The sequence below is a fragment of the Cryptomeria japonica genome, chromosome 6, assembly GCF_030272615.1.
Source record: "Cryptomeria japonica chromosome 6, Sugi_1.0, whole genome shotgun sequence".
Classification (NCBI taxonomy): Eukaryota; Viridiplantae; Streptophyta; class Pinopsida; order Cupressales; family Cupressaceae; genus Cryptomeria; species Cryptomeria japonica.
The window spans coordinates 197,158,907-197,169,937 of NC_081410.1; the positions used below are offsets into that span (position 1 = coordinate 197,158,907).

Genomic DNA, 11,031 nt, shown 5'->3' on the forward strand with positions numbered 1-11,031 from the left:
TCTCAACCTCCTCTCTCTAACATCCAAAATAGCATTAGGAACCAATACCAATTTTCCCTCCTCATCCAATGGTGGAATCTCTCATGATGATGTGATATGCTGCCCAAGTGCCCTTTTAAAGCAAGAAACGTAGAACACATTATGAATTCTACTATTCTCCAGTAGCTCCAATTCATAAGGTATTTCACCAAACTGCATGCAGTCTTGTAAGGACCATAGAAGTGAGGCTTCAACTTCTTTGCACCGCTCTTCTTCAAACAAGATTGCCTATAAGGTTGAAGGTGCAAGAAAACTAGGTCACCCACCTCGAAACTTCTCTCAACTTTATGCTTAATTGCATAAGTTTTCTACAAAAAATGTGCATTCTATAGATTCTCCTTAAGTGACTACAATAAACTCACTTGCAATAAACTTGCTAGGAAACTATTGTCTGACTTATTTTGTTGACAAGTTATACACTCACAAACATGCCAAAAGGCATCATCCTTGAGACCCTTCCAAGAGAATTTCTCTAACCTACATATAGGTTTTGAAGAACCTTGGATGTCTTGCAAGTTGTGTATAATGAATGGCCCAAAAAGAATTCTCCTTCAACCTTGACTCAAGCACCAAGTAAATCACGTCCTTGTAGTAGATGACATCATCTACCACCTTGAATCAATCATCTTGAATCCTGTCATCCATAGTCTTGCAAGCAAAAGCATTTTTGGAACACTCAACTAAAAGATGAGCCCTCTAGTTAACTGAGATCTCTATGCCAAGGAGAAAATAGTGGTTTTCCTATGAAGAGCATTGACAACAATATTCTTCTATCCCTTCACATACTCTATGTCAAAATCGCATGCCTAGATTTTACTAACCCACTTTTGTTGTCTCATTCAAATCTTTTTGCTTAATGAAAATTTTTAGATTGTTGTGATCTATTCAGACAACAAATATTCCACCTACCAAGTACTACCTAAACTTTGCCAATGCATGCATGATGGAAAGCATCTCCTTATTGTAGATGGAACACAACCTCTTTGTGTCTCAAAGCTTTCACATCTCACAGGCAATGGGATGCCTATTCTACATCAATGCTACTCCAATTTCCTCACCTGAAGCATCAAACTCCATAACAAAAGGTTGAGAGAAATTAGGCAAAGCCAAAACAAGGCAAGTACTCATCACCTTCTTGATTTTTTCAAATGCATGTTGAGCCACTTCTATCTATTTGAAATCTCTCTTCTTAGTGAGATTTGTAAGAAGTGAACGAAGCTAAGAAAACCCTTTAACAACCTCTTGCAGTAATTGCATAAACCAAAGAATCCTCTCAGCTTTATCAATGCCTTCAGTGGTAGCTAATCTAGAATAACCTATTTCATCTCCTGGTGAAAATTGACACCATTTGCACTGATCACATATCCCAAGTAAAGTATCTTTGTCATCCCAAACTCACACTTGGCCTAACACCTCATCAAGATGTCTAAGGTGTTCCTCCCAAATCCTATTGTATATAAGAATATCATCAAAGAATACCAAAAGAAACTTCCACAACTACTTATTAAAAATGTGGTTCATGCAAGATTGAAAGTGGTGAAAACATTGGTCAAGCCAAAGGGTATGACCAGAAATTCATAGTGTTGGCACTTAAAAGTTGTTTTGTGTATGTACTACTCCCTAACTTTTATCTAATGGTATCCTGAATGAAGATCAATCTTTGAAAAATATACTACACCATGAAGCTCATCCAAAAGCTAATCGATCTTGGGAATAGGATACTTGTTTTCGATAATTTTCTTGTTAAGTGTACTGTAGTCAATGCATATTCACATAGTCTCATCCTTTTTCTTCACCAAAACAACTGAGGAAGCAAAGGGACTTGAGCCAGGCTTGATGTGTCTCAAGTATGATAACTCCTTAATCGTTTTCACTGTTTTCTTTTTTATTTTTTTTGGATGGCGATAAGGAGTGGTACTAATGGTCTTATAGCACTCCTTTTGCTCAATCATATGCTCAAAACCCTATTAAGAGTTCTCCTAGGCGGAATCTCACTAGAAACCACATTGTGCTTATTCACCCCATATTGAATATCAACATGACACTACCCACCACTGTTCGTAGGAATTTAAGAAGAAATCAAACATTAGGCTTCCCATGCAAGATCTCCATGTCTAAATATCGGAATATCCTCTCCATCCTCTTTCTTGTCATGATCCTAGGTTCATCATTGGGAAAACCTCTCAAGACTACCTTCTTGTTGTCCACTCTAAATTCAACTCCAATCTGAAAATTATATGAGTATTTTCCCAATGAATGAAGCCTCCAAATTTCCAGGATGACATTTGTATCCCCAATGTCTACCACATAGAAATCATCAGTAATTTTATAGTTGCCTAAAGCAATACTCAATTGAGGGACTCGTGTAATGTCCCAAATTTTGGGTTCTCTTGCATTGTAGTTGGCCTTGACATTTTGGGCATGTCAACCTTATTGGACTGGTTATTTGATATTACCAGTCTGCTTAGATGGTCTAGAGGAATTAGAAGACACTTTTCAATGTTATTTTCAGCTTTTAGTTTGTTCTCCAAGATTCTTGGACAAAGTGTCTATTTATAATAAGTCATCCACTCAAATCCAATTTATCATCATTCATCGTCAATATCACTCCTGTGTAGTCATTTTTTGATTCCAACACTTTTCAACCTTTTTTGTAACTTTGGTGTAATATTGAGCTATTTATTAAATCATTTACCAAAGTTGCTTAAAAAGTACCTTAGTGTAATAGCTCATTGGATTATGAATTAGAAGTTTTAAATTTTTCATGCTTAACCAAACGATTGATGTGCCTTAAATAATTAAATATTTAAATACTAAGTTGTCGATTTGAGTACGTGTACGGATATGGATTCGCGGGTATGGCAAAAAAATTCCCTTGGGTATGGGTACGGGTATGTCTGTACACACACACACACATATACATATAGATATATTATATATATGTTCAAACATCAAAATTATTAAATATAAATTGCATCTGTGTATAACTATAAGAAGAGTGATACTCAAATCCATAATTGCCAATAAATATTCATAATATCATAATATTCAAGTCTCAAAATGTCATGACACAATGAAAATTAAAATTACAAACCATGGCCCATATTTAATATCAATATTCATCTTCTTCAGAAGCTTCAAGGTCAACATTTAGTTCAACATCATTTGAATCACAATTCATTGAATTGCCACTCCCACTAGCTACATCTGTGTCAAGTGCAAGAGCTGCCTCATGATCATCTATAGAGACTTGGGCAAGATATGCAACTATAGCATCTAAATCAGCAACTTAGGGGCTAGATCCCAATTCCTTGTCACATCCTCATTGTATCCGGTTTCTTATGTGATAATAGACGAAGGTTGGAGTGTATGTAGACCAAATTCTCTGCTTTTCTTGCACCCAAACGATTGCACTTGACTGAGTGGATGGAGTATGTACTGCAATTCCGCTCAATTGAAGAACTTGCAACCTATTGATTTTGCATACAACATTTAGGTAAAAAAATAAAACACAAATTATAAAATAAAAGATTTTAATATGATAACATTGAATGGAGAACGATAAAAATAAAAAATAAAAAGATACATGGGAGAGAATTTAATTGCAAGAGGCTGCAAGAAAATGGAGCCTTGACTATGTGCATACCACCACTCATTAGCATCTATCCTATATTTGGCATGAAGAATAGTAGTATCATGATATTTTGAAGATACAAATCAGCCAAACTCACTCAAGGCAATCTTTTGAGTTTCATCATCTGAATATATCTTTCTAAATGTGCAACCCTATAGCCAATAGCAACCTCCGCATCTCTATATGGATGCACCCTCCTTAGCAATGCAAGTATCTTTGTGCTATAAAACTTTGGCATCAAAGCAAATGCTAAGAGATGTAAGGGGGTGGTCATCTTGTTCCGATGGTCAACAATAATTTGTTGCATAATTTTGAAAAATGTTTTCACTAGGTCATGTTCCTTGGCCTCTATTATTTCTCTTATTTTCTTCACCATGGAGTCCATGCCATCATAAATTTCACCCAAACATGGGCGATCAGTATCAGCATACTTAAGCATGCTCATGATGGACTCCGTAAAACTCAAAACATCTTCCACATGATCCCACCAATCAACATCAAGGATCAATGCTTTTACTTTTTGGGCTCTTTTTGTGTTCGATTGCTTTCATACACTTCACAAGGTGTCGATGACCATAGCACTCAAGGCCTCTCGCACATTCACAATTTGTCTTAAGACGAGTGTGTGAGATGCAAATCATGTTTCAGCAACCTAACATGGCATAACATATACACGTCATATCAACTATAAAAAATAAAAGCTAGAACATTAAAAAAGTAAATTAAATTACCTTCGACAACTCCAAGTTGGAGAAGGTCCCGAATATGGCTTGTGATATGTGATGATTAGTCACAAACATTTGAATCTCCTCACCCTCCATGTAAACTTGTTTGACCAATCAATGTGTGTGCTAATCTTTTACAGGATCAAATTGAGTGAGTGGACTACACATGGTGTCCAAAAAATGTGATTATATGTAGCCTCCACTATAGACTTAGTTGTCCTACAATATTTAGCATTGTTCGTTATGAATTGGACAACATTTTGAGGCCCTGCCATGTCAATGGATTCTATGAGGATATTGGCAATGAAGCTTGCATCTTTTACTTGCCCCTCACAATCCACTACCTTCAAAAACATCGTCCCTTTAGGGGCTAAAGGGACACTGCTATAACATTGATCAATGGCCTATTTTTGCAATATTTCCATCCATCAAAAATGATGAAGACACCTATTTCCATCCATGTGTTGTTGGTCACTCTCAAAGATGTCTCTTTTGAAACTTTCTCCTTTGCCAATAAGGTGGTTTGCACTTTTTCATACCCAAGAACAACCTAATTAGGTGTCTTGCAAAGGGTACTCACCATCTGCCACCAATAAGGTGATCTAACAATATTGAAAGGAAGCCCATTGCCATAAATGCAACGAGAAATGGTCTAACCAGAAACCTCTTTGATTTCATTTTTGAAGGCCCTATCCAATGGGCCCCTTTTTGTATAACCACAACATTCTTTGGTTCAAAAGGTGCCACTGACATGAAAGGATGTGGGCCAACTGGTTTTGTGAAGCTACTAGGGGGCCACTTTGAGATTGGCTTGGCAAGAGGACAATCTTTCTTTGGTTTGTTGCTTCTCATATTGGCTTCCTCTTGTTCTCTAATATATTTTAGGATTAGAGCTTTTGGCAGCCCTTTCTTATTTGGCCCCTTACAAGCTTTTATTTCGTGTTCAAGATGGTGCAAAAGTGACCTTTCACTCAATAGTATGAGCTTGTATACATTGTGCCACAATGTTTACACTACCAAAGTTAACTCCCACCACCAAACATTTGCTTGATCATTTTTACATAATGCCAAAGTGGCAAACCTGCATCAATTTTAAAAGAGCTCTCTTCGCTTTGGCCCTGAGCAACTAAACTAGAGCTTCCACTGGTAACCATCATTTATGAAGAATTAACCTAAAATAGAAAACTCAAAACATTATTGAAAAAAAATTGGCATTATAACCCCCTATTATGCATGCAAAGTGTAAAAAAATGTTCAAAACTTCTTAAAAAAATTAATAAAAACTTGAAAAATCTTGAAAATATTCTTGAAAATATTCTTGAAAACTTGAAAAAAATGAAGATTCACTCACCTTTGATGGCTAAATATTCCTTCTCCAATGATTCCTTAGCCTTTTGTGTGTGTCTCAAACCTCCATCACCTTCACCTTTGAAGAAAAATGCAACCAACTTTAAAACAAGCTTGGAGGTAAAAACAATGAAAAATATTGTGATGGAAAATGGGTGAAATGAACAAATAGAACATGATAAATGAGTGAAATGGTGAAGTTAGGGTTTCGTTTTCTTTTAAAGTGTTAAAAATTGTTTTTTTGTTGTGGGCCCATTTTTTTTTACCCACACGGCTGGGTACGCCCAAGTACCTAGGTCCAGCCCAAGCACTTGGGCCAGACCTAGGACAAATCCGAGGATGAACTTAGATTGCACCATTACCAAACTCACGGCCATACCCAGTCTAGGGCTAAAAAGATGAATTTGGTATCTGAGGTAAGCATAATGGAATTGGGGTGCCATGAGTCTTTGTCAACTTCTCTCAAACCATAAAGCACAATCACATCTTTGGCTGTAAATTTGTAAAATTGTATTCATCATTAATTTTAAAACCAAGCAAGTTTAGATTGAAGAGAAATTCTTTATTTTGTTGAAGAATAAGAATTTTGGTAGAAATATTTTTAATTAAATGTTTATAATCTGTGGTAGTTTTAAACGTGTAGTAAGTTCTCTCCTTGATAGCTAATTTATATTAGTATTACCATGACTACTCACGGAAATTGGTCATCAAAAAAATGAAAAATTGACTCGGGAAATGTGATGCCACAAAAATATAAATTATCTAAAGACAGTCTTCTTAGAAAATTGATCCAAAACTTGATTTTTCATCATATAGGTATACAATATTTGCAACACACATGGAGCGTCTTGCTGATTTGGCAAGTATGTATCCAAATGTCAAAGTCTGTCATTTTCAAGTGGATGTCAAAGCCAATAGAATGGACTTCAAGGTTATATTTTACTTACTCTTCTTTGCATTTCTCTTCATATGGGTGATTAATCTTCTATTTTATTGACAATCTCAAGTATTAACGTTGAAAAATCACTGACTATTTGGAGACTGGAAATTCTTAGTTTGCTCTTAAAGGTCTTAGTAATGTCCCTCACTACGGTCTGCTGCTAGCCAGTGTTGCTGGGCTGCCAAACTCAGTTGTTGAAGAAGCTAAGTGTGTTACACAGAAGATAATGGAGGAGGTGATTGAGATTTTTTGCCACATCTGTTTTTGTTCTTTATTTTTTGGGGTGGATTTCATGTGTTTATATGTTTTTTGAAATTTTCATTAACCTTTTCGTGATTATCATGTGTTTCTATATCTATAAATTAGGAAAGAAGTTACCTGCAACTCAATCATAAGCAATATCTTCCACTACGAAAGGAGTACCATGTTGCACAAAAAGTTCTATGTTTGAAATATGCAAACATGAGCGAGGAAGACCTCCGTAGTTCCCTGCAAACTCTGAAGGAAAGTTTCATAGATGGGCGAATATAGTGAGCTTAACACAGTGACCTAATAGAAGCTCCTTTACCTTGACTATGACTTTCGTGATGGATTGACACTCTATTTCGCCTTCATTCCATAATACTTGATGTTTTTCTTTGCTCAACTTTTTCAGAAAAGTTTTGTAATTGGTTCAGCTTTATCTATTTTTTGTAATACTTGTACTGTAATTTGAATTGTGCTTTATTGGTGAACCTAACTTACTGTTCTACAACGATCAGATACACAACTAAAATGAACAAGTTATAAGTTCATCATCTAATAGTCTTGATTCCATGACTCTTAACAATTTTTAATTGCATGTGGTCATAGAACAGTTTAACATTTTTCTCTTTTGGTTAACCATACTAGGATGTTACCATCCTCGATTGAGTACAAAATCAAGTGTTAGGATAAAAAAGAGGAAATTAGAGGTTTTCTGAACATAAGCATCATCTAATTGCTCCAGCACAACACTATTTCAGATTTTTCTCTATGTCAGTTCTTTTGTTATGAATCTTGATTAAGAAAGTCCCAATTTTTTGAAGCCTTGCTTAAACAACTTGTTCAGATTGTCCACTTTCAGATTGTTTTCAAAGGAATCAAATTTATTTTATCAAAAGAACCATATGACTATTTTTTATTGATGCTGAGAGAATTAGTACAAATCATTAGATATAAAATTTAAGGTTTTCTTTCATACAAAGTTTCTTGAGCACCTTGTGATCGATGATTTTGATTTTTCTTTGCTACCAAATTCATCACATCACAATTAATGTTGATACTTAACTTCTACATCTTTAATGTCATAAGAATCTAAGATAGGGATGATTGTCAATGAAAAGAGTCTAAGAGTAATTTGTTTTCTAGATTTGACAATCATAATTTTGTTTATATTAACATCACAGATGAGACTTGGCTTATGTATATTTAATATCAATATCAATTAGATTTGACTTCTATATCTAAAATCTAATTATGATGCTTCATTCCATCCAAATGTTTTTCTAAAGCAATTTTTCCCACTTTGTGGAAACAAATGTTCATGCAGAGATCCTTAATGCTTGTTTCCATAGATCTATGAATTTCTCCTATGTATGTTTTTCAATATAATACAATATGAAACATTCCACTTTTTCAGTTTGGGTCCATCATATTTTTAATCAGCTTGGTGGTAAGGAAGTTGAATATTATTATATATTCGTGTTCCTTTTGAAATTTTATGCAATTTCAAGGAAATTGAACTTCATTTCAAGTTTGTATACAAAATTTATGACCTCCAAATGAAGTAGGTCATAAAGAAGTACCGAAGTGTAAATGAAACACAACATAAAGAATATGAGATAGAAAAACCTTGTTGACATGGGCAAGTGCTCTACCAAAGTGTATTGCTCATAATATACAAGTACACAGAGTCTACATAACTTTGTCAAGCCTATAACTACTACTGCTTCTACTTTTTGAGAGATACAACCTCTAATTGTCATCTTCCCTTTTGCTTGAGACCCTCAAATGGTTCCTATAGAATGCTTGTAGACTTCTCTTACATGTGCCAAGTTTACTAGTCAAGAATTGAGAAGACAAGAATGCCGGTTCATTTCCAAATACACTCATTTTTTAGCTCATGTGGAATCACCATTTTGATAATAAGTAAAATAATAAATTCATTTGATTGTTATACTTTTGGATTTGACCATGTAGATTTTGTTGTTGCCAACATTTCGGATCAAACACCATGATCCATCATCAGGGAAAGAGAGCAAGTGAAGGAGCAAGAGAACGAAAAATAAGGATATTAGCAGATCTAGAAGATTAAAAAGATGGGAGAACATGCACAAGGACCAGGCACAAAAAACTAAAAGGAGCAAAAAGAAATTCTAAAAGAAATAAAAATAAATAAATAAATATAACACCAAAAAATAAACAAACAAATAATTGAAACAGAAATAAAATAGAGAAGGAAGATGATGAAAATAAAACCTTTGTGTTTGTTGGTTCTTTTTGCTTATATATATGTGCACATACACACACATTAAAAGAACCAAAGCTAAAGCCAAAAAAACCAACAAACACAAAATTGAAAAAGGACAAAAACAAAAATTAGAGGGAAAAGAACAAAAATAGAAAGAAACACCAACAAACAAGGAAGCCAAAGAACCTAGAAGGAAAACAAGGGGACCAAACACCTTAACAAGAAGAACAAGACACAAATGGAAAGAGAGGAGCCAAGGAATGGAAAAGAAAGGAAGAGAAGAGAGAAAAGAGGCCTAGAAAAGGAGGATCGAAAAGAAAGGATTAAGGGGAAGGGAAAGGGCAAGTCGATCACACAAGGAGAAGAACGGGACCATGGGGAGTGGGAGAACTAGGTTTCTTAAGATGGTTTAGAAGGGGGAGCCAAGAGAATCTTAAATTCCGACCCCCATCTCGATTGAGGTTGGAGGGTTGATCATGGATTTCAATGGTCTCTTTGAGCTTCCTTCTAAAGTAGTTGTCCTCAACCGCAACAATTTGGGTGTCTTCTAAGGGGATGTGGTGTTTAGTTTTGGAAGAGTGCTCTGCAAAGGACGAGTTAAGGATTCGTTCATGTTTAATGCTAGTCCAATGTTCTTTGATTCTTGAACTAATAGAGCGACCAGACTCGCCAATATAAGGAGTGCCACACAAACAAATGACTTTATAGACAATCGAGTTAAGAAGGATGTCTTTGGGGTCTTTGGAAGGAGGAATGTGATTCCTAAGGTTTGTGATTTATATTTTTGTGTGTGTGTATTTGGCCCTTTCTTTGTTTTCCTTGTTTCTTTTATTATTTATTTTCATTAATTTTTTTGGGCTTTTTGTTTCTTGGTTCTTTCTTTGTTTGCATTGTTTCATGTACACACACCTATATGTGTTTGTGTGTATGTATGTATGTATGTATGTATGCATGCATGTGTGTGTGTGTGTATTGGGTGAAAATTTTATAAACTCGTGTAGGCTTACAAAAAGTGAGTTTCATGACAGTACATGGAGATAATACCTCTCAGAATGCAAGATGTGATCTCTCCTATTTATAAGGGAAGGCTCCCCCTTTCCACATTAATCTCTATCTATTCTAAATCTACTTGCTAACTTTACACTAATCCAAGATGGTATAATAACTTGATTCTCTTTTTAAAGAACTAGTTTTTATCTAATTCTCTATTTAGAACCGATTTCTTCTTTTCTCAATAAAAACAATTCAAACTTGCAGTAATTTTAGAAATCTATACTAATTGAAAGCAAAGTGTCCATGAAAGCGCGAAGTCTTTCATTGCATTTTTTTTTGAAAATGACTTAAGGGATGGGCCTTTTGTATACAAAAGAGCTCAAATTCTCCTTCAAACACTCAAGTCCTATCAACCACTGTAACCCAAAATTGACATATTGTAAGCACAAAGTCTTCCAAGTATATCATAAAACTTTCTACTATAACAAGATAACTCAACAAAGTACAAAGACTTCACTTTATTATCCACTTATCAATACAAACATTTTTAATTAGATATCATAAAACAAAGTTTACAATATTCCACTTAACCTCTTCTAGTTCAAATACTTTACACAATGCAAGATTGAACCTCAAAGAAAGTAGACAAGAATGACATAAGAACATTCCCTCACACAATAAAATAGTCCCAAGACAAAGATTGGATGCAACTTCTTTTCTTTTTTCAATACACTATAAGCTCAAAGACTTAGATAGTTTTTCAATTCTGCAAAGTTTCGATGTATTAGCAAAAAGATGGAAAAAAAATCCTTATTACAATGAAATCCCTCATATATATAGAAGAGGGATGATGCACAAAAAT

General features: G+C 34.8%; 1 protein-coding gene across 4 annotated transcripts in view; it reads left to right on the plus strand.

The window, feature by feature from the left end:
• The window catches only part of LOC131063486 (DNA mismatch repair protein MSH4), a 223,565-nt gene extending 215,865 nt beyond the window's left edge, over positions 1-7,700 (plus strand). For all 4 annotated transcript variants that reach the window (XM_057997313.2, XM_057997312.2, XM_057997315.2 and 1 more), the window contains 3 exons: positions 6,562-6,676; positions 6,801-6,920; positions 7,052-7,700. In XM_057997313.2, coding sequence (XP_057853296.2) covers positions 6,562-6,676; positions 6,801-6,920; positions 7,052-7,216 — 400 coding nt within the window. In that variant the 3' untranslated portion in view covers positions 7,217-7,700. The remainder of the gene's footprint in view (positions 1-6,561; positions 6,677-6,800; positions 6,921-7,051) is intronic.
• The last annotated feature ends 3,331 nt before the right edge of the window (positions 7,701-11,031 follow it).